A 24,733-nucleotide genomic window follows, 5' to 3' on the forward strand; every position below is an offset into this window, starting at 1 on the left:
TGTACTAACAAATTTATGGACTAGTAGAACATAATGATAATATAATAATTGCAGCTTCCATGAACTGATATGTGAAAAGAATCGCTTTGCGTTGAAGACTTTTCGAAGACAAGACAAAAAAAAAACTATGGCTTGGAGGTTTCACACTGAGTACATAGCATCGCACAATTTTTGTCACTTGAAATCCAATCGAGTTTTCCCTTTGCTGTTTTCGCCAAGTTAGCTTCCGAGAGCCCGCGACGTTTAAATGAGCATTTACAATAATTAGGGTACTTTAATTAGACCTCCTTTAACGCTATATTGGGGACCCAATGCAACCATGTGGTTCACCCCACCCACTCGCCCCCCCCCCCTCGTCAGGTTCCCCAATGTGTGGTAAACTTAACTGTTAATGCAAAGAATCGTTCTTAATTTTATTATGAACCTGTTTAATTGCATATGCCTTTGTTATAGAATGTAATCTGTTAATTTTAATTGGAAAGTTAGGTGATCGAGGAACACATTGACATCTCATGGATACAACGTTTTCCCCTAAACTGATCCAGAATGGTCGTAGAATTCATCTAATATTACAAATGAGTCATATTTTGGATATTTGTGGATGTCTCCTTCTATCCAACTATATGTACCCCCTCCGAGTTTAGTCCTGAGATAGAAATTAAAATATAATTAGCCGGTTCTTTGGTGATGCCGTTTTTGCGGCTTTAGAAATGGTCGGGTCCAGAATAGCTATTTAGGGCATTTATTTAAAAACGGGGACAGGGTGGGTGGGTGGGGGGGGGGCACAAGCTTCGGAACTGGGATATCGAACAATCGGTACTCAGTGTCAGGCTTCAAAAACCTCGGCTAAACTTTGTCGGTCATAGCGGCGCAAATCCATATTTGAGATTTAGGTAATTTTTCTTAAATTTTGTGCGAAACTTTTTCCAACCTCCAACCTCCTACCACATGCCCCCTGCCCCTGCCCCTCCCCTCCCCCCGTTTTAAATACTCCTTTTACGATTCCCATTGTCCATATCCTTTTTCATAGATTAGTCGAGATAGATTTCAACAGTCCGTTTTTTGCTCTGCCGATTTCTCAAGTGATATTCGAAGAAGTATATTCAAGGCCTATATCATGCACGTAAAGCGATGAAACGCACAAATACCCACCGCAATATATGTACGAAACAGAAAAGTATACTGCTCACTTACTATAAATACCATTTCCAGATAAGCAAGTGAAATTTCCGGTCACATCACAATGATAAAGTTTACTGTCTGTCACTTTGCAGGTCACTGGTTGGCTACTCCAGTTGGTTAGTAACAATAACGTAGTCAGTATAGTTAATTACGTCACAGCCTGGGCTTACTAGAAAGCAGGCAATTTGAAATCAGTAAAAGGCGGTATCACAAGTAGCAACACGTTGGTTTGATTCACACCGCACTTGATCCTCAATCGAGTTCTACATTGCAAAGAGCATTCAAAATGGACGATTCCGGCTTTCGTGGTTTATTGCAGAAGTAACAGAAAGCTCCGTGGAAGCAAGGTTGCCAGTTTATAAAAGTACACTTTCAATTCGATCCGTCGCTGGTTTTTAATGATGTTCCGCAGGAAAATGTCATACGTGTATTGGAAAAAGAAAAAACATTTAGAAGCAGCGACAGTTGGAACTACCGCGGCAGTATGCACATGTTGTGACAGAAAGCTCGATGCAAACATTTGAAGGAAGAATTAAAGGCACTCCGAGCACTACTGGCTGAGAAGGAACAACATCTTTCGAGAAAAAAAAAACGAAAACGAAGTTCTCTGTGCTACTGGATTGTTCGGTACGTAACACTAGGCCAAGACTTATTAATGTAATTTTTCAATCACTAAAAGTCACCGTTATATAAACCCTAGACCTGTACAGGCATTCGCTCCTTTAAAAACGATAAATTAAAAGAGTTAAAATATGACAGTGAGAGAAATAATATAATAATCTCCTTTTAGATATCTGTAAAATGTTTCATGCACAATTTGCCAGGGTATACTGTTATTGATACATTCACGTTCTAACCTTGTGATGGTGAACGTCACCCGACCACGTACCCCCTACCTCCCCCAACCCATAAACAAATCTGCTTTGTAAACCGTTTAAACATACAGTGGCATAGGAAGGTACATTTGAGTAGGGGGGTTGAAGACTGATGGCCGGCCCGGGGGAGGGGTCTAAGGGGAGTTTTTGCATTTCCAGTTGGCCTCAGATGCAATTTGGTGCAATAAAGCACACTTCAACACCCACCCCATTTTGTAAACTTAATTTTGTATTTTCACCTGCAGGCCTTAGATGCAATTTGGTGCTCCAAATGAGATTTTTTTTCTCATTTGGAAATGAAAAAGGGGTTTTTCTGACTTGCGAAGCGGGGGGGGGGGGGGGCGGAATGATACTTCCGCGCCTCCACATTTTTCACTGGGGGGGCTGGAGATATTGACAGTTTGAGCTAGTATATTTTTCGACAAAGTAAACTATATGCCAACTGATCTTTATATATGTCTAATTCATACTTATTCTTGTGTCTTTGTTTACAGAAACTTCAGTGTAGATTGAGCGCAATGAAGAACATAGACTGGTCAGAGGAGAGAAAAGACAGACTGTACAGTGATGTCAACTGAGTATATGTCATCCGAGGAATCTGACATGGAGAGCGAACGAGCTAGGGTACCGTAGTGCAGGAGTTCACTTGGGAGTCGGAAAGACTGAACAAAATGAGGCTGGACTCATTCTTATAAGGACGTTCTCCTTAGCGAAAAGTCCAGAAAAAAGGATACCCACCGTTAGGAAAGGAGACGTATCTTTAAAATGCGTACCGACTGACGCCCCAACTTGGGCTGTTAATTAGGCTGAACAATAACAATGAAGGTATGACCCCCTCCAAATGGTGAAAATGGTCATTGTTTGATGTGCCGGATTAAGCTTGTGGGAGGCCCGTGGCAAACAGTTTATTGGAGCTCCCATAGAGATACATTGGTACCGGATAACGCCGGATGTATAGCTCACAAAAGACATCTATTTGCCCACGGTGGTTATGATACGTACATTAAAACATCACATAAAAACAGTCATTGATCAACAGCGTAAAGACTGCATATCGAAGTCCATTTCGTTTGACTTCTTTGAACTTTTTGTACCATATACAACGTAGAATAATGTAACGTTATAACAATATTTCTTTGAATTTTTTACCCAACGTTTAAACTCGTGCCCCTGTTGCACGTGGATAATCCTGTCCTGAGCATTTGTTGATTAATGAGGCACCAGGAACAAACAGCAAACGCCGTTGTTTCGGATACAAACAAGTTGCAGTGGACGATTTTGTATAATAAAGAAGAGTTTTCTCTAATTTAACATTTGGTGTAATAACATGATACCTTTAAAACGAAATCCTGCCTGAGATAAATGCAACAAGGAAGAAAGAATATGCCCATAATAATAGATGTCAGATTAATTATTATTTCCTTGTTAGTCTTTTGCTTTAATGGAAGCCTTTTTTTAAATTTCCCTTCACAGCTAATATATTCCATCAAGGGATAAAATGTTAAGGATTAAGTTATCCTTAAAATATTTTCAGGAAACAAAAGCCAAGAAAAAAGCATGATTCTATTAATTTTTAATGAATCATTTAGTAAATCATATTTTAAAATAAGACATAGCTATAGAGCATAGGTCTAATAATTTGTCGTCGAAATGTTGTTGTACTTGTACGTTTGTCTTTCATTATTCATGCATGGTTAATTCCAGACTTTCAGGGTAAAAAATTTAGAGATCTTGTTTGGGCTATCATTGCATTTTATATCAAAATATATGTTAATTAAAATAAAATTTAAAGCAGCAACAAAATATTAAGCGTGCTACGAAATGAGGCAGGAAGTGGTGTTCTGTGTCAAGTTCGTTCCACATAAAAGAGGCTGGTACCGTTTCCGGGCCTGGGTGGGGGGGGGGGGGGGTCGAGGGGCCGATAACCATCATGGAAGAAGTGCCTAGGCGTTTATATCATATGAGGATAAACACACCGAATTTTAAACATAAATTTGTTTGGTTCAATTTAACTGCTGATATATGTTAAGTTACTTCAAGTGGGTAGCTGGTTTTCAGAGGTTTTGATTTGCAAACTAGTAACTAAAAATAGAAACATTCCATATTTACTTGTTTTTTTCCTTCTTTCACCTGGCATTAAAATCGTTGCATGTGTATATAATTGCCACAATGTAAGTAGAGTAATATTTGGGCATCAAAAAACATTCTCCGGACAATAATGCATGTTTTGAAATTTGAAAAGGAAAATGGCTTCTCGAGGTTTAAACTTTGTATTCAAAAAGCTGAATATTCAGCACTATGATGTAAAGCAATATTACGTTGCATTTAGATGTATTTACACATTAGAAGTGGTATTTCGTTCATTTACATAATTTTTGTATAAGTGTAAAAATAACAAATAAACGTTTACGATGCGATATGAGGTGCAAATATATAAATGAAAAAGTGGAAAATCAAACGAGTGTGATTTTATGTTTATTATTTTTAATTTTCTTTAAATCAAATGTAATATTTGATAGAGGTGGTCCGTGTATTTCTCAGCCTAATCAACCCGATTAAGACTCCCTAAACGTGGCGAATAAGCCCAGCCCCTGGATTGGTCATAAGTAATGTGTTTACGATGACCACGTTTCTCCGTATATATTGGTGTAATCATGGCGTTTACGATGATCAATGCGAGAAGTTTACTGCTGGATTCAAACGTAAACTCCAGATTAACGGTCATGTTTAAGGTAGCGAATCTGTTGTAATTGTGACCGGAAACGTAAAGATTACCCTTCCCTGAAACCGCACGATTAAGTGAGCTTCACCGTATTTGGATGACACTTGGCGTTTACGGTCACCGCGTACTCGGTAAATAAGTCATCGCGAACGCGGAAAACTCACGCGTTTAAGTTGGGTCGTAAGCTTACCTTAATCACTAGTTTCAGGAGTGGAAACGTAACGGAAACAGGCTGGAACTCGGAATTTTCGTCGCAATTACAGACCGAAAACGGCGATTTAAACGCGTGTTTTTTCCCCGTGAAGGTGCAAAATCTAATTACAGTACTAAAAGCTCAATGTAAAACAGAAGTGACAATTGATGATAAATTATTTACATGCTAATGACATCTTGAAAAAATAAAACACGTCTGTAATTAGTTCAACTGGACAACAATCTTATGTATTAAATAATGAAACATACAATTGTTATTATAGTGTTGACATAGAACGTAAATGACAGCTTTGGTTGACAATTTTATGTAATTTTAACAAACGTACTAAATATTGTGACCTATAAACACTTCAAGGGCAAAAAAAACATGACTATATATCAACAAATAGGGGTAAATATATTGCAAGATTTTATAAAATCAATGAAATACTTTCTTCTATACATCATTCGCAAAGCAAATAAAAAGGCTCAAGGATTGTTCAACATTTTTATAGACAACTGCATCAACAAAAGCTTGAACTGCATTGCTGCAAATATATAATTTGGATCACATTTAACAAAACCAATGCATAGGACACCAAAGTAATCTTATGTTTGCAAGTAGTAATATCATACAAAATTGCACTTAATCTCAACTTTGATTCATTTTCTTTCTCCAGTATAACTACATGAATTAAAGATTCTATGCGGTTTGACTAATGGTGCTTCATATTCAGTAAAAACAAAATGGTATAACATACTATTTGGAAAGCTATGATAGTGTTTGGACGGCTAACGATATATCAAAGTTAATGATTTGCCCCGGAAATTCTTTAATTGACAATACACATACTAATGTGAAGAGATGATTGAAACAGGTGGAAGCTGGCGTTAGATAGTCCGGAAAGCTTAATTTCATAAAATAAAATAAACTGTAAATTTTAAAAAGTTCGAGAAGCTATTTCACTAAGGTAATGATCACATTTATGATTTCTTTCCTTTTAATTCTTTGTTCGAGCAACGGGTAGTTGGTTTGCCTGATCGCATTTAGGCTGCAAGTTTCATTGTCTGTCATTAATAATGAAGAAGGAAGATTTATAATTCGATCAAAGCCCAATCTCTGTCATGCCTTGTTTTTGCTTCTTAAAAATTGAAGTAAAAGTTCTTGCGGAACTGCAAAATATTTTTTACTGATTTATGTGAGGACAACTACATATGCCATTTACATTTCACTGATATGTTCACAGTTTCATTTAAACAGAACAAATATCAGGTACTTTTCTTGACATCTCAAAAGCTTTCGATTGTTTCAGACTCAACATTCACCTGAATAATGATTTGTCCTGTTGTTTTCGAGGTCAAGTGTGGCATTGGTTTAAGAGCTAACTCTCTCACAGGAAACAGGGTCTTGTAATCAATGATGTAACGTGAATGGTCTTTATAATCATCCGTATTAAGTTGTATTACAGCTAACGGTGCACGTAGCCACATGGCCAATTATGACATGAATAGTCATGTAGACTGCGTGGTTTTGTCTGTAACTTTGGAGGGTTAAATGTCATTTAATGGGTTAAAAGTCTAAATGTGAGAGTTATGGTTTTAGTAAATCAATATAGTATCATTGTATTACGGCATATCTTCATTGATAGTAGTGATATGGTATTGTTAATAGTTACAGGGATTGTACTATATACATATACACAATACTCCCGTCTCGAACTTTTGGCTAATAACATGTGTAGTATCTATTCCCCTTTTCGAGGGGAATGATGATACACACCCGACGAAGATCACACAGTAACAGTCCCGATGCAAGGAGACTGGGGTTGAGAGCGGATCCGTTGTTCGGTAGTTTTGTTTTCGTGCCCAGGTTCTTTCCTCGGTGACTTTTCTTAAAAAGCATTAAATACTCGCCCTTTTCTTCTAAGATAATGTGTAGTATCTGTTCCAATTCGAGGGTAATCGTAATACATGACAAACGATGATCACACAATTACAGTCTCGATGCAAGGGGACTTGGGTTGAGAGCGAATCGGTCGTTCGGTTGGTTGGTTTTCTTGTCCAGCTTCGATTTCGGGGTTTGAATCAGACTCTGGTCATGCAACAACGGTGTACAACACAGTGCATTGTATTTAATGATATTAACACACATAATATGTTATTGTCACTGTCCATATTCTTCCGACAACTATCCAAATTTGTTAGCTTCTTTTTAAATGCTTTGAAGTGCCAATTATACGTTTTATGGTTAATCAAGGTTAATAAGGTGTAGGTAGGAAATGGCAGAGGGGGAGTTTAGTTTAGTTTAGTAGAAAAAAAAAGATCAGGAGGGACAGTCAAGTCCCAATCTAGGACCCTATAGAAGAGAAACAAAAACAATTTAAGAAGACACAAACACTAACATCCGATACAAATGCTTAACGTTCTTATCCAAAGCAATCTTAAGCCCGTTCACAATACTTGCAAGTACACATTTCTCAGGCAAACCGTTCCACTCATTCACAACCCTATTAGAACAAAGTTATGCAGAATATTAATCCTACTTTGTGAACTTTGGAGTTTAAGACAATGTTCTCTGGTACAACTACTATAAGTAAACATGAAAAAGTCGGTGAAGGATAAACTGTCAAAACCATACACAATCTTGAAAACCTGAATCATGTCACATTACCTCCTAAGCTTCAGTGTGGTGAGATTCAACAGTTGTAACCGCCTATAATAAGGAACACTCTTCAAGGAACAAATCATCCTAGTAGCCCTCCAGAGGAACTGTAATTGACATTTACTCCACAGTAGTCCAACGGATTCCACCACTTGTATCCTTGACTCTATTATCCTGTACGTTTATTTTGATTGGAAACAATAAAATAGTATATTTACTTTTTTTTCAAGATGCGCTTTCATTTGTTGATCTTCATGCCGAGCACATCACACAGTCAGTGTATACGCTCAAGTGGTAATAATACTGCACCACCTACTAAAAAAATAATATATATATATATATATATTTACATATATTAATAATGGTATACTTTACATGGGCAAATTAAATATATATGAAAGTTATGCAAGTTTGTGTTACTGTTAGAATACTGTTAAGGTAACACGTGATCCTCAGTATACGATACAAGTTTTCATTGTGAATGGACCACTTTGTCAATTATATATACCAATAGGAGTATTTTGAGAAAGTCAACAACAAAGGAATTCAGTGGTTTGAATTAGATGAATATATATGTAACCGATCTGACATAATTTATTTTAAATTAACACCATTTCTTCTTCTGCAGTGAATGTAAAGTAACGTTTGTTCAAAGGTGAATCTGACACATTACCATATGATCACCTAAGTAAAACGCATATAGCCATGTTTGCTTCTTTCTCCTACCATCCATGGAATGTTTCTTTAATGTATTGATGATTTCATTGTACAAATCGTGAATAGATGTACACAATTATACCATAAATACAACTTTGAGAATGCATAATTAAGCACTTTTTCACATGCTACATTAAAGACACCGTTTACGCATAAATAGAATAGGGTTACTCTTCTTTCTCCTCCCTGACAATTTTATTTTGTATTTATAATTACCGCTGCTTGAGGCTTCCCTTGTAATTATCCTTTACTCTATTAGCCCAATAATATAACATTAAATATGACTTTATAGAACCACATCCACATATATAGGGATACAAAGAAACACTGACCATTTGAAACTAAGTGCGTTGCCGCTTGTACCATAGGTATTTTCGCCTAATCGATACGATATAAATATAATGTGGTAAGAGACTCACTATAACAATGAGGGCATCGATTGGAGCCTAATTTTGCCTTAAGTTCTTACCGGCCCATATCATCTGTATTGGACACATTACACTGGTCACAGAAATTGGCAGCAGAAAATTGTTCTGAAAAACATGTAAACTCTTTCATAACTATCAATAACAATTGCTGATGATTAAGTCGGACTAGCAAAACGCTGTGATATATGATACTGTAGAATTATCATTTTATTTCGGATTGAGAAGGGCAGTGTCTTTTTTTCTTACCTTAGGCACTGAAATGACTTTAAAATATCTAATATGGTGTATCAATAGTTATTTTTCTCTATTGTTTGTCTTTTCTTAGAGAAATGTTACGGAAAAAACAAAAGTACAAGATTCATTAGCCATATATAAATATATATAGTTTGTCTTTACGTCTGTTACTTAGGCTGAAGAGCATGGGTGTCATGAGGAATTTACTGTATTGGATCGGCAATTGGCTTTGTAATAGGGAACAGAGGGTGGTAATTAAAGGCTCTGCTTCTTCTTGGCAGAACGTTACTAGTGGGGTTCCACAAGGGTCTGTATTAGGTCCCTTGTTGTTTGTTGCCTATATAAATGGCATCGACAGAGATATTTTGTGTACAGCTAAGAAGTTTGCTGATGACACCAAAATTGTATTCTGATGTATCTTCCAAAAGCGATTCTGAGAAGTTTCAAGCGGATTTGGATAAGATTTTTTCCTGGTCTCAGGGGTGGCAAATGCTTTTTAATATTGATAAATGTAAGATAATGCACATTGGTAGTAGTAACCAAAAGTTTACATACAATCTTAATGGTGTGGAGTTACAGGAGGTCTCTGTTGAAAGCGACCTAGTTATCTACATTGACTCATCTCTGCAACCTTCTAAACATTGTCTTGAAGCTGCTAAAAGGCGTAATAGGGTTTTAGGTATGATCAAGAGGAACTTCAATTTTCTGAAAGAGGACATCGTAGTTAGGCTTTATAAGCAGTTGGTTAGGCCTCATCTGGAGTATGCTGTGCAGGCTTGGAACCCTTAGTTTGCTAAGGATAAGGAAGTACTTGAAAAGGTCCAGAGGAGGGCTACTAGGATGATTAGTTCCTTATAGGCTGTTACTACTGTTGAATCTCACCACACTGGAGCTTGGGAGGTAACGTGGGGACTTAATCCAGGATTTCAAGATTGTGTATGGTTTCGACAATTTATCCTTTACCGACTTTTTCATGTTTGCTAACAGTAGTTGTACTAGAGGTCATTGTCTTAAACTCCAAAAGTCGCATAGTAGGATTGATATTCGGCATAACTTTTTTTTGTTCTAATAGGGTTGTGAATGAGTGGAATGGTTTGCCTGAGAAAGTTGTATTTGCCAGTAGTGTCAATGGGTTTAAAAATGCTTTGGACAAGCACTTTAAGCATTGTATTCGGGTCTGAGTGTTTGTGTCTTCAGTTTTTTCCCTCTCCCTATAGGGTCCTTGATGGGGACATAAGTGTCCCTCCTGATCACTTTTTCTACTAAACTAAACTAAACTAGAGAGACTTGACTTGTTACATGTTATTGTTTTTGGCAATAAGCCTCAGAAAAGTTTTTTAAGCTGGATGTATGTAAAGCTGAATAAATCTTGTCATTCTATTATTCTATATATATATATATATATATATATATATATATATATATATATATATATATATATATATATATATATATATATATATATATATATATATATATATAATAATTTCTCAATTCGTTATTGTCTGAGTGAGCCTCGCACTGCATTCCGTATTCCACAAATACCTCTTTCGGAGATTTCGAGACGTAACGGTACAGAACGTTCAACAATGATCTTGAGTGATATCTGTGTTGCAATTATTAGTAGATTAACAATGCTTTTCCAGTTTTCGTAAAAGTCTGCCTCTGAAAAGGTCATGATATTAACAAGTTGTCATGATTAGAAAGGTTGTTTCCTGATATTGTCTTTCTGTGTTAACAATAAAATGAAAGTGAAAGGGAAAGCACTTATAGTGCTATAATGTAATTATTTGAAATGTCAATGCGCATGCTTCAGCTGTATTTTATACTCGTTCATGCAATATAAGAGGAAATAATCAACTAACATTCTGAAGTCGGTGTACTATACGATAATGATATATTCGTGTTTCAAGCTTCCTACGAGAGAACAATAAATCCTTGAAAGCTGTGGCTCCACCCCCTCCATACCATAATCCCTACCATATAGAGAGCTGAGATATATCCCAAGGTGTACAAGATAATTCATTCTTCTGTCTGATATTTATTTGAGTTTTTAAAACTGCTAAGAGGCCAATGAACTAGCTGACATTGCTGCAGCTCTCGGTAGCTTCCTCGCTGTTGTCCCAGCCAACAATTAACACCATTGGAAACACAGTCGTAAACAGTCGTAAGTTTATACAAAGAAAAACACCCCCACTTATGCCAACCCACTAAAGAAAACAGATTAAATCTCTCCACTAAACTTGAAATTAAAAGGAAATTCTTCCTCAACGGAGAAAGCATGAACGTGCCATATCCGTGCGTTCAGAATGGCAAATATAAAGCAGAGTTACAAAAGGTCAAACCAAAGTTGGACTTGATGATTATTTTTTTCTCGTTTAAGGGTCATAGTATATTTATGTACCTCTCCTCGCTACGCCACTACGACCCTATAAGAGGATGGACACGGATCCAAACGTAAATACGGAGCGTATGGCATGTGACTTCAGCGTGGTGCCTGCGAGATATATTAATCACATGACTGCACTCACATTTCAATAGTAACATTAATTTATACGTTATTTTAAAGTACTACAATTACAAACTGACCTGTTTGTGTTCCATAACGTATTAGTTAGCAGTATATATGTAAAGCCCAAGTTACATGATCCAGCATATGAAACTGTAAGTGCATTCATATTTAACGGAAAGCAATTTCTGAATGTATTGTGATATTAGAACAACAATTCTAAGTATTGTAATAGTTTGTCAAACAAGCATCGAGATAAGAAACAAACCTGAATTAAATGTGTTCAAAGGGCTGAATCGGCATCCATTAGTTGCAGCAATGCTTAGTTTATCCTGAATCGTACGTATCAATTGCGAAATCCTAGGAAATACAGCTCTAAGGTGAAAACAGTTATTTACAGTATGCCTTTTCAACATGATGTAGAATGATCAGATTAATTAAAAATGTGCAAATCAATTACATTGAAATATACTTTTAGTTCTCCATACTTAGTAACTTTACCACAAGATATATAAAATATATTAAATTATTCAAACCATATTGAACAACTTAGATCAAGGTTAGAGAGAATTTGTCAGCTAAGCCCCCAAACAGCATTGATGGAGCGGGGGGGGGGGGAGGGGGTGGGCTTTTGGAAATGAAGACTAGACCATTCCTCTTCTCTTAACACTTCACACCAAAACGCTAAATCTATTGACCATGAATAAGATTCCATTTCCTTTGCAACACTGAGTTTTAAAACACGGAAGTTGGGGAAAGTGCTATGCAAGTTTGCCTTATTATCCATGGATTGGACCAACCCACAACGTATGTAGGCATTAACTAATATACTGATATAAAGTGATCAATAATATAGGAAAGTCGAAAGTCGGAAAGTATGGCACGTTTCCATAATTTCCGGGTAGATGTGTGTATTAGTGCTGTGAAAGTGCGACACGTGATTTTGTCATGTCAAACTGTTGATATATTGCAACATTGTAAATCCCTTCGTGGTAAGTCGTCCGTTAATTGTTTATCATTGCGTGTTTTTTAGACACATACTAAGTGTTTTATTAAGTATCCTTCTAAAACTATGCAGACAAGTCACTAAACTGATGAAAGCATGCCATTTCTCAAGATACAAAACACACCTGTGTGACATAATAAAATTTTTATATTTGCACACCAGAACTTTTACAATAATTTCATCAAGGAAATATTGTTTCTAACATGGATGCTCTCGTTTCGAAACAAAAATAATAATAACAACATAAATTGTTGGTGCCCCTCCAACTAGGATTAACTGCGTCCCAAGGGTCCAAACATTTCTGTAAAGCCGTCTCCCCAACATTCCGGTCTTATCAAAGCCATTATGGTAAACATATAGACGGCTGGGCTTCGTGCCTTTATGTATTTAGGTAAGTTAATAACGTAAGATTGTACAACATTTGCGAACAAGCTATGAATTTATTTTCTGTGTGCAAAAAGAAAGTACAACTGTGTAAGTCGCGGCTAAAATCAAGTGAGTTTTAATAAATTAAAAAAAACTTTTTTTCACACAAAATTCAAGCTAATATGCCGCATCAAGTGTTTTTATATATGAAAATGAAAGATATTTTGACAATAAGATCAGGATTTTGTCAAAACCTGGTTGTTATAAATGTAGGCCCCCTTGTGTGAGTCCTTGTTTTGGGGTGGCATACTCCTATTAGAGTCTATATCAATCCGCTCGATTGTTCTCCTTCAGGAAAAGTGCCAAAAAGCAGCGGGAGAACATCTTTTGTGACCTGTTATCAATCATAATCTAGTTTTTTGTGGCTTGCATGTTGAAGAGCATGAAAGGAAGTACATGTGGTGAATAAATTGGGTCAATTGAGGCAATTTTAGACCCCTTTAGGCCTCCCGGGAGCAGCGTAGGAAATTTGTTTACCACTGAGTGAAGAGGTTTGTTTACAAGTGACGAAAACTTCCGGCTCGGATAGCAAAAAATCTTCACGGTCATGGTACGGAAAATTGATGATGCCATGAATGGCCAACTTGTCAGCTATCCGGTGATGGGTAGCGTTTAGCTAGTGAAAACTTCTATCTAGACTTAGAGACCACATTACTTTTGTGATTTAGTGTGTAAGTCAATGGGGCTTTTAATGGGCGTATGCTACCTTGGGTGCAACAAGATGGCGCTAGTGATATTTATATTACTGCAAAGCGTATGTTTCTTTGTAAGTGTGGTATTGCTTCTAAGTTTAAGTTTCTGTGTCATATGTTCCTACAGGGTTTACTTACAATGTACTCTGCAGTCAAGTACACAAGGAATATTCAATTGTAACACAAACATCACTATTTCAATATTTGAAATTCTCAATTTTTATTGGGGGTGGCGATCGATTATACTTTAAAAGGTATATGTAGTATAGCAGTGTTAACAGTGTACTTGCTTTTGATAGTTTTTCGACCAAACCACCTTTGTCATAATATAAGAAAGCAGAAAATTAAAGCCAATATTGCGCGCCTTTTGGTGGAATAGACAAAATCGGTTTCGTTTGTTTACATATGTCACGTGACCTGAAATGGGTACTCTCAAAGTACTAGTTACTGCCGAGTATAAACAAAGTCGTATTTTGTCGTACTCGCTGTTTCTTCGGAAAACGATTTAGATACGTCCAAGGATCACAGGAGCAACGAACTGTTGAAAGAGGAGGAATATAAATCATTAAGAAACCCCGAACAAAATCCGTGGGTGAGTTACTGAGTAAGAATCGGAAAACATTTCTCCCGGTTCATGATGATTGCGTGTGTGCAAGTGCCCTACATCAGTTTCGCTACAATTTTCATATTAAGCTAGGTCCAATGCGGAGACAGGCTGTAATGTAATGATACTGTGCATGCTTGATAACGTAGTAAGGTTTTCATGTATGCGTAGGCCTAGACCATGGCCTAGGTTCTTTATCCGTCCCCTGTGTATACACACTGTTCATAGGCGCCGGCCCACTCTCACCTTTATTGCTTACACAATTTGTAAATACAAGGCTTACTACAGAATACAAATTTGTGGCAGGCGACTTGCAATTTTCATTGGGAAAGAGGGGAAAAAAGAAAGATAAGCAAAAAATTGTACATCTCACCCACACCATTTTTGATTTTGAAATTGATTATCTTTTATTTACTTTTTTTTTCTTTTACTTGTGTAGAGCACTTAAACCATACAACTTTGTCAACGAAAATCTAAACCAAGGGAAAATGCCTCATTTTTGCTGTGCTGGTGGTTGTACAAACTCATCCGACAAACAAGATCTGTCTTTTCATAGTTTACCTTTACGAGACAAGAAAAGATTAAATTTGTGGATCACAAAAATGAAACGAGATCCCAAATTTTTCAGAGTTAATAAACATGCAAAAATATGTTCAAGCCATTTTACTGAAGATGACTTCATCGAGCCACTTGCAAACAAGAAGAGGTTGAAGAGAACTGCTGTACCTTCAAAATTTATTTGGACAGAGCCAGGGAGGGAAAGTACAGAAAGACAAGTGTTAGGAAAATTACAGGTATGGCATGAAAATAAAGACGAAGAAACAGACACTGCTTCTGAAGGAGAGGGTGATGTACTTGACCCCCAGAGACCATCCTCTGTGTCAAGAAATATCCAGACTGATTACAGTTTTGAGGAATTAGACTTGCCTGCCAGCACAGTTTCTCTGTATCTCATTTGCTGTCTAAAAGCACAACAGAAAAAAAGGAGGAGAAATTCTTTACTCATTTTACTGGATTTAATTCAAATGCACAGTTTAAGGAAACACTTAGATTTTTAGTCCCAAATTTAGATAGAAATAATTTAGTTTACTATGACACCAAAGAGGCAAGAAGTAAATTAATAAATGCAGAATCACTCTTTGAAGATGAAGAATTAAATGAAGGGATATCTCTCACAGTGGAATCAACAAAACGTCCAGGGAAAAAAATCTTGATTGAAGATGAGTTCTTGATGGTTATGATGAAATGGCGAATGGGACTTAGCAATTTGGACTTGGCTGAAAGATTCAATTTGTCAGAAAGTACTGTATCAGTAAAGCTGATAACTTGGTTTAATTACTTGTATGTTATTCTTGGGTCATTAAAGATATGGCCCGGTCGCAATATAATTTTAAGTAATTCACCCCAAGAATTTGTCCAGAAGTACCCTAATACAGTTGTAATCATAGATGCAACCGAATTACAAATTGAAGTGCCAAGTTCACTCCAAAAGCAAAGTGAAACTTACAGTTCTTACAAAAGTCACACCACATTAAAATGTTTACTTGGTGTTGATCCTAAAGGGGGTATAATTTTTGTTTCCCAGCTATATGAGGGGTCCATAAGCGACAAAGAAATTGTAAAAAGATCTGGTTTCTTATCAGTTCTTAAACAAAAACTAGAAATGGGGGGACTACACAAAGGAGATGCAGTTATGGCAGACAAAGGTTTTGATATTGAAAATGAATTGAAAGCAATGGGGTTAAATCTCAATATCCCCACCTTTTTGAGAGCAAAGGGAAGTTTCTCAGAAGAGGATGTAATTAGGACACAGACAATTGCCATGTACAGAATTCATGTTGAAAGGGCTATTGGGAAGGTTAGGAGGTTCCACTTGTTTAATTCAGTAATACCAGTGACAATGTTTGGTACAATAAATCAAATCTGGACTGTTTCTTGTTTGTTATCCAACTTTCAAAATCCAATTCTTTGAGAAACTCAGTACAGCATAGTGTAGTCGAAAGGTTCTTTACCATATATGTATAAACAAAAATCAATGGGACTATTCCTATAAGCTATGACATCAATGATGAAGAATGAGTTAAGCTTTGGTAAAGCAATGACAGTCCAATATTCTTCATCAAAAGGAACTCTTGTAGCAATCATTTCATTACTGTCACTCAAATAAACAATGAAATCACACCATTTTAAACAAGTTAGGGCCATCTGACCTTGCACTTGGGTAAAGTAACCAAACTTTTGTTCACGTTTAAGAATGTATTCCTCACTGTTGTCTTTAAGTTCAAAATAAAAGTCATGGGATTTCACAATCTCCTCCACCTTCTTTCCTCGTTGCGTCATTGGGCACTTTATTTCAAGTAATCCGAAACAAGGCTTGAGAGCTGGGTTAAAAACCTTTCCATCAGGGGTACATCCTAGGTGTGGGTGCTTGGGATTTACAACAAGTCCGGAATCAAAGACACAAAAATTTGGAATTTTCTTTTTCATTTGTTTAATGTAAATACTTAAGGCTTCCTTTTCTTTTGACAATCCATGTTGAATTGAAGCTACTTTACTCAAATCCTTTGTACCATAAATGTCTTTGAACATGGCTTCTGTGGGAGGTTTTTTTCGAGCAAGAACTTTGCCAAAGTTTGACGCTGTTAATCTTTTCTTACGTGCTGACTGCCATTCAGCAGACTTATACTGCATGACTGTCCTTTTCTGAAGTACATGAGAATCCTCAATGTAAATGGATATATTTTCATTAAACCAATCCTTTTGTGTAACACAGGACACACAATCCAGATCAAAATGTATAGTTAAGTCATCAGCAGGTAATTTTGGAAATGACTTACACATTTGGTTATCAATATCACTGAAATTTGGAAAGAAATCTAACGAGTGCTTATATTGTGTTGTGAGATTAGCACAGTCAAAGAGTTGATATGACAGGCAAGAGCCTACGGGTACATTTCTAAAGACTGTTTTTATGTTTTTTGGTGTATCTTGTTCCATCAAAAGGTATGAAAAAGGGGGTGGTTTCTCCAGCTTTTTAAGGTATGTAACATGGGCATCAACCGCTGAAGCAGACAGTCCATCAGATACATTGAAACCTCGAGCATCATAGAGTTTGTATCGAACAGGGTCCTTCTTCCTACTAACGTCCTTTTTATCAGTTATAGCATTTGCAAAATGAGTAGCCATTACTGGCAATGGCGTAATGTTTGAAGAGCGAGGTATATGCCACTGCTGTGGTTTACTTGTACAGGTTGAACCCACAGGTATTTCGCTAATTCCATATGATGAAAAATCATTAAGCTGAAACAGTAAGGCAAACACATGATTACAATGTCCACCACTCCCCGCTTTACATGAGCAATGTCCAGAGATTAATTTTGCACGATTTTTTCCCTTTTCGAACGAGATATATACGTTATGAGGCTCTTCATTTTTCTTCATCGACCTATGGCATCTTGCGCGAATTACGTTAGGTTTAACGTTAGTAACAGTACTACCACTTGCTTGGCCTAAATCACGTAGGCCTACGTAAATATCATGGATGTAGCCCTCTTTAAAAAACTTCCAACTTTTGTTACCGGTATCACCCTTACCAGCTGTGGAAATCCAATCGGCCCATGTTGCGGGAACGAACTGAGGTACTTCTGAAAAACATTTTGTGAAATTAAGGTCGTTACTTATCCAACATATACAGCAATCAAAATGAAGTTTGCAACACCTACAATTCGACGCCATTGCATTTGTCTAACACAGTTCGGCAAGCAGGGCGACCGGTTCCGCGAAAATTAAACAAAATGTAAACACCCAATTCAAGTCACGTGACTTCCGAAACCGCATTTGTCTATTGGGAGGAAGTGGGGTCGGTAGAAAAGCGGTAGGGAGTAGTAGGAAGGGCTAGGGAGGGTTTTTATATATAGCTTAAAAGGTAACCAAACTCCAAGGTTAATTCGCGGCGGGCAATGAATTCCACAATAGGAACTGCACGTCAGATGGGCTTCTCCTGGAAGGTGTGGTATTTTAGGTTAAAGGATGATCCCCAAAATGAGCTACTTCATTCCAAACGGTATCCTCTTGAAACCACGCTGCACTAAATGACTATCATTGCAAGGTCTTTAAAACAGGGTTGGGTGACGATTAATTGGTAGAAGTGTCTGCCTAACGGAAATTTCGGCTCCAGAACATTAAAGTCAAATAACTCAGTTTTAATTTTGTGTAATATTTCAATATATAAAATTATGTACACTTCAACGCTATCGTAAGAACATTTAAGCAACGTATTGTTAGATTGCATACACCATGAATGTACTTAAGAACTTCATTATTTTTTCTTAGATTGGTTAAATACCAATAAACCTGTGTTTGCTGCAGTATTGTAGTACTCCAGAAGTGTTTATTGTTGTGTAATTAAGTAGTATTCACTCTAGCACGGGATCTGAAGTACTCAGACATTGCAGTACTCGTTCTATCAGTGAAAAATCTTATTCGGATGCACAAATACTCATACTTGAGCTCGATTTTAAGCATATGGTTCTCGATTAGAATGAGTACTTAGAAATTACTTGAGGGTACTAGATTAAAAGGGAGCTATGTTCTATTGAAGTAATAACAAGAATCCGCAGAAGTTTTTATTAATTACATATAAATTGCGGTATAGCTTTACTATATTACTTCACTTATGCACCTATACCCCAGCAGAATACCATTTACATGCCACTTAAAACATTACACAGTATACATGAGCAATTTTTATCGAACAGTTGGTAGTACATCCTTTTTAGCCAAACAATCCTGCATCATTCTATGGACACCAGAAAATGTTTGATAATATTGACAAGATCAAGGTAAGAGCAAAGTCGTCATATTATATATTACATTATTTATTATACTACAAGGACTCCATAAGGGAACAGAAGTTTTTAAAGATTACATAAAAAATACTACTAAAGTACCGCATGAAAAGAACACCAGAAAATATTTGATTTTGTTGGCACATTATGAATTTTGAGAGCAATATCAAGGTCCGAGCAATGTCATACGTCATATTATATATCACATTATTTATTTTACTACAAGGACTCCATAAGGGAACATAAGTTTCTAAAAGATTACATAGAAAATACTACAAAAGTACCGCATGAAAATAACACCTAGTTAGTAACCCGGGTTGTAAAATGTTGAACTAGGACACTTACCGGTCACTCGGTTCCTAAAATGTTGTATGGTGCTTGGTAGTGGGAACCACAAATACTCGGAAGTACTTGATAATCGCATACATCTCCCTATCCACACGCTGGGTCATTGTGCAAGAAATGTATGTCCTTCTTGATGTTTTGATGCTGTGACTTTCAGGTTAGGGAACAAACGACAGAATCACCTGAATACTATACGAAAATGGAACCTCTGTGATTTCTGTAGCGAAAATCCCTGTTCTTATGTGAATGTCTTTCATCAAACCACACGGTTTATATAGGCTACTTCTTTTCAAAAATGTCAACGCATTGGCACCGTTTAGGAAAATTTTTCTCGTTACTCGCAAAGCGGGTACTTTTTCAAATAATAAAAGGCCACAATAGAGTTACACTATTTTAAAAGGGGTACATCTCATTGATAAAAATGGGCACTGTTAATTTACAATCTGGATCATTGTGATGATCGTTCACAAATGTGTACACATGTCCCCTGTGTATCTGATTTTCCCGCACCTGCAGTAAAAGTATGGTGTTTATTACAAATGTGCATGTAATGAAAATACCTGAAAATACACACCTTTGAATAAATGAAACTCACACATTCGACATCCAACGCACTAATTTGTAGACAGAGAGATGCCGGTTATGATTAAGTCTCCGTACGATATCGCAATGTGGTCTGTGTACCTTCAAAACTTCATTAACATGTATTGCAAAACTATGAAATTCCAAAGTATCAATTTTCATAGTATGTTCGACTGGAAATGTCAACGACGCAGCTTTCTGTTAGTTGCGACGTAGTTTTATAAAGTATATATGGGAAGGCTGAACTAAATAAAGTGAGCAAAATATAGTAAGGTTAACAAGAAGTATGATGTTATACATACAAAATATTACAAAGAAGATTGATGGTTAATATTCATATCTATCAGATAATCGCTGGAAGGTATCTGTACTACGTTAATCATGGTAGTTTTCGGTTTCTTAACTGTATCTATATTAACAATATATGAAGGTCATTAGTGCAACAACGCAAAATACACACTAAGATTTGTTTCTACATAGTACTCAATTATGTCAAAATGTGTATAATCGAAAGAAGATCCCTCTTTGGAATGAAACAGAGAAATGAGAGTTTATCTTAATTTAATGTTGTGGTTGGTTATCAGCGATGTCCTTTACAAAACGACATACGTCATAAATTCAGTACAGAGCAATCTTTCAAGTTGCTTCAAAGTATCTAGTATAAGGTCATTAAATACATACGAGACACTCTAGCTGCCTGTACAAAACAATACTCTTGTTATGCTTAGGTATCAACAACAAATCCTGACTTTCCTTTTTTAGATTAACTAGGATAGTTTATTTTCATAAATAAATGACGAAATTGTGTCAATAGTTACGCCTGGTCCACTCGTTTTATAATAATTTGTAATTTGCTTACGTCATTATTTGACGTGGCAGTCATACGTTAATGATGGCGTGACTGCTTACACGTATGAATAAATGGCAAACCGAAAGTGAAACAAGCATTTCATGAAATATCAAAGGTCAATTGAAAAGAGTGCTTCAAGTAGCAATTAATCATTGGTACGCCAATAGACACAGATAAGACTAGTATAATCTATAAAATACGGTTCTATGACGCACGGCGATGAGAACTACTACCTTACTATGTACAAAAGGATAACCATAACATTGCACTGTGTTTGCAAAGTAATATAAGTTTATGTGTAACACTTAAACGCCCTAAGGCCAAGCATGTAAATAAGTTACAGAAATTATCAACTACTATAAAAAAAAAAAAAATTACCGCTGTAGGTATTTCTAATGTTCACCTTACTTTCAGCGACGATCAATATGACAAATTATCGTTTCGTATTTCGAGTTAGTGTGTACAAAACCCATTGCATTTACCACTGAGCATATATATTTTCCACCATTCATTCTAACATTACATTTTAAAACATACTGAGTAGCTAATAAATATGATTACGCCACAACGGCAGTTATAATTGATTGAGGTTTAGATGACTTACGAACAACGTTGCGTTCTGTAGGAAACCAACGATGAACAAAGATGTTATGTCGTCTTGCAAGCAAACTATCGTACGTGCAGTTTTCGGTAAATAGTATTTCCTTGCTTATCAATACTTGAACTTTGGATTGTAGATTATAAAACCTGGTATAGTGTAGACTTTTCTGCATATATGGCAAACATGTCTGTGGTATAGATAATAAAATATGTTTACTTTGTGGGCGAGCTGTGTTAACCAACGAATATAAATAACATCAAGCGATATCGATGAAGTAACGTTTGACTTTTGGGTAAATTATTCATAGCATAATACATACATTTCCCTTACGTTAGTTTAGTATATTTTGGATAAGACTATTCGGTTCCATAGGAGTTCATTGGTTTGACTGTTTACATTGACATGATATTCATGTCTCATGTAATCATACGTGAACCTTCCCAGTTAACGCAATTACTAAAATCGTGGAAATCATTATATATTAACATTAAACACATTAATATTCGAATTGGTTTAGGAATTATCAAGATTGTACACCAAGAACGTTCCATGTACAAAATGGATACAAATAAAAACATTATCGAACTGAGAGAACTGTTTTGTCGTTTAGTTCGAAACGTCCACAGTTTTAACATAATGAAAACGTTAGCCCAACCACGGTACGGCATTTAACGTCACTACCTGATGATATTGGCAAGTACAGGACCAAAATCGTCATCACTGAGAAATATCAACTTTATTTTTATTTACATGGAGGTAACAACTAATCGCGTGAAAACATCAAATTCATTTATGTACACTATAATCTTTTGCAAAAGATTTACGCCGTCGACCGCCTACCAGATCTTAAAATATTAAAGAAGTTAGAAAGTTATGATTGTCTGTTTGGTGCAATGTGTTTTGTTTAGAACTATGAAGTTATATTCCTCAGTTGCAAAAAGTAAGATGAGTATCTTTTCTTAAACATTTCATATTTAATGATTGCGTTACTCGTTCCAGACGGTTTTGATGATCATTGTAAAATATTGGTATATAATGACTCAACGAAGTGTAATTTTCTTAGTTTCATACAAACAACACTTTTTTAAGAGCTGACGTTTCTAAATAAAAATCAACGCCTTGATGACAACGTATAAGCCAAATTAAAACAAAAAACAGACAGGTTAATGAGCACGGTGAACACAATGAGATGGATGAAAGGGGATAATACATTTTCATTTTCTGTGCATGTTTTTGTCCCTTCTGTTACTGTACTGTTACTTGTCATTTAGCCTCTGAAGAAGATCCTGCTAGGATTGAAATGTCAGGCCAACTTACTTTTATACCTTCTATTACACAGGCTCTCTAGTAGATAAGCAGATTGCTAACAGTTTTATTTTATTATAGTTAAAATTCAGAACACAGAAAAAAGACCCCATTTCATCATAACAGGGAAACATTTTGCCGAAGGGAAACAGGAACGGGTCTATGCGGTAATTAATGTAGCTTGAATGTGAAACTTCAGCTATATTTAAAAACAATAGATTTATTACCATATATGGTAACACACAGTTCAATTTTAATCAGTTCAAGTGGACAATACACATTAACACTAAAGAATGAAACTAGAGCCCAAACACTTTGGTGTACATTATCCTGCGTCCTTCATTGATAAGTGCACGTTTAATGAAGTGGACAGTTCAGTGTAGTGGTAAAAATAATGAGATTTTTTTTCCCAGGTACATGGTTAGATTAGTTGTAATAAGTGCGTAGAAAACCATGCCGAATTTTCCTGCGCTACGATAATGCGGCACACGTAAAGACCATACATGAGTAAGCAGTCGTGTCCAAATATATAAGATACACCGTCTGAACAACTTTCCTCCCCGCCTTGCCTAGCTAACTTGATCCGCACTTAATTCTTCTTGATTTCATGGTCGATTCGGCTGAGGTAATTCTGCACCGTATATCACCAATCAGATTTGACCTCGTGGGTCACGCAAGTCTATTGGAGCTGCCCGTACGGCACTTTGCTGTAATGCAGGAGTGGACAACCTTTTTGAATGAATGGGCCATATTTTATGAGTGAAAGATTGACAGAGAGGCACCTAACCAACGACTTGCTGTTGATTTCAAACCTTTGATTCCAAGGACTTTCGAGCAATAGATATGTGTACTTAATCTGCATTCACGAAAAACATAATGCCAATACAGTACAGTTGATAATTAATAGTGGTAATGGACCTACCTGACAGCATCATTAGTGCAGATAAATTCTAAGCAGCTACCTCGTTTTTTGTGATAATGTAAAATAGGTTGATTTTTTTTCTTTTTCTTGAGACATCTCACAGGCCGGAAAAAATCACTGGCGGGCCACATGTGACCCGCGGGCCGTAGGTTGCCCACCCCTGCTGTAATGTAAACAACGTTTACGTACAAAGATAATTCTAGCCGCCAATATGTGCTGTTTGGGCCTAGTTTAGTTTATTAGTAGAAGCAGCTTCCGGGGATTAGCTTAACAGAACCATCTTATCTCCAGTCGATACAGAATGCACTAGTACATAGACAAGATGCCATTTTTGTTGCATGGAAGCCGCTCTCAGAAAAAGGTATTTGGTATTGACATTGCTATACACCCCATATCCCTTGAGTAGTAGCTGTAAATAGAAAGAAGACTGTTTGTTGCTAGTAAAAAATAATCAGAATATAGAGAAAAAGTCCCCATTTCTTCGGAACAAGGATATCTTTTGCGAAAGGAAAACAGGTTAGGATTTATGCGGGAATAAATGTAACTTGAATGTGAAACTAAATATATTTATTACCATATATTGTAACACACAGTTCAAAGAATGGAAGTGTAATTTTAATCAGTTCAAGTAGACAATACAAATTAACACTAAAGAATGAAACTACAGCCCAAACACTTATGTATATATTTTCCCGCGTCCTTCATAGATAAGTGTACTTTTGAACGACCAAGTCGTATAACATTTAATGAAATGGACACTTCAAAGCAATGGTAAAATTAATGAGACATTGTTTCGCAGGTACCTGGTTAGATTAGTTGTAATAAGTGCGTAAAAAACCATGCCGTATTTTCCTGCGCTACGATAAGGTGGCACACGTCCCGACCATACATAAGTAAGCAGTCGTGTCCAAATAGGCTATATTAGATACACAGTATGACACATTCTCCTCCTCGCCTGGCCTAGCTAACTTGATCCTCCTTTAGCTTCGTGATTTAGACTTGGATGGGGTAATTCTGCACCGTATATCACCC

At 36.5% G+C, this 24,733-nt stretch overlaps 1 protein-coding gene and 1 long non-coding RNA gene across 2 annotated transcripts; both read right to left on the minus strand.

Moving 5' to 3' along the window:
• Positions 1 to 5,178: 5,178 nt before the first annotated feature.
• Positions 5,179 to 21,711, minus strand: LOC139977670 (uncharacterized). The gene is made up of 3 exons (XR_011796631.1): positions 21,478 to 21,711; positions 19,442 to 19,591; positions 5,179 to 7,807 (listed from the first exon to the last, which is right to left on the minus strand). It is a non-coding gene; the product is annotated as an uncharacterized lncRNA (long non-coding RNA).
• LOC139977663 (uncharacterized) lies at positions 16,102 to 17,179 on the minus strand. Its single transcript, XM_071987145.1, has one exon. The coding sequence runs from the start codon at positions 17,088 to 17,090 to the stop codon at positions 16,227 to 16,229; it is 864 nt and encodes a 287-aa protein (XP_071843246.1). The 5' UTR covers positions 17,091 to 17,179; the 3' UTR covers positions 16,102 to 16,226.
• Positions 21,712 to 24,733: the final 3,022 nt, after the last annotated feature.

This window comes from Apostichopus japonicus, chromosome 12 (genome assembly GCF_037975245.1).
Source record: "Apostichopus japonicus isolate 1M-3 chromosome 12, ASM3797524v1, whole genome shotgun sequence".
Classification (NCBI taxonomy): Eukaryota; Metazoa; Echinodermata; class Holothuroidea; order Aspidochirotida; family Stichopodidae; genus Apostichopus; species Apostichopus japonicus.

Excerpts from the sequence above, each read along its gene's own strand:
- LOC139977663 (XM_071987145.1), bottom strand. The coding sequence starts at position 17,090 with ATGTGTAAGTCATTTCCAAAATTACCTGCTGATGACTTAACTATACAT.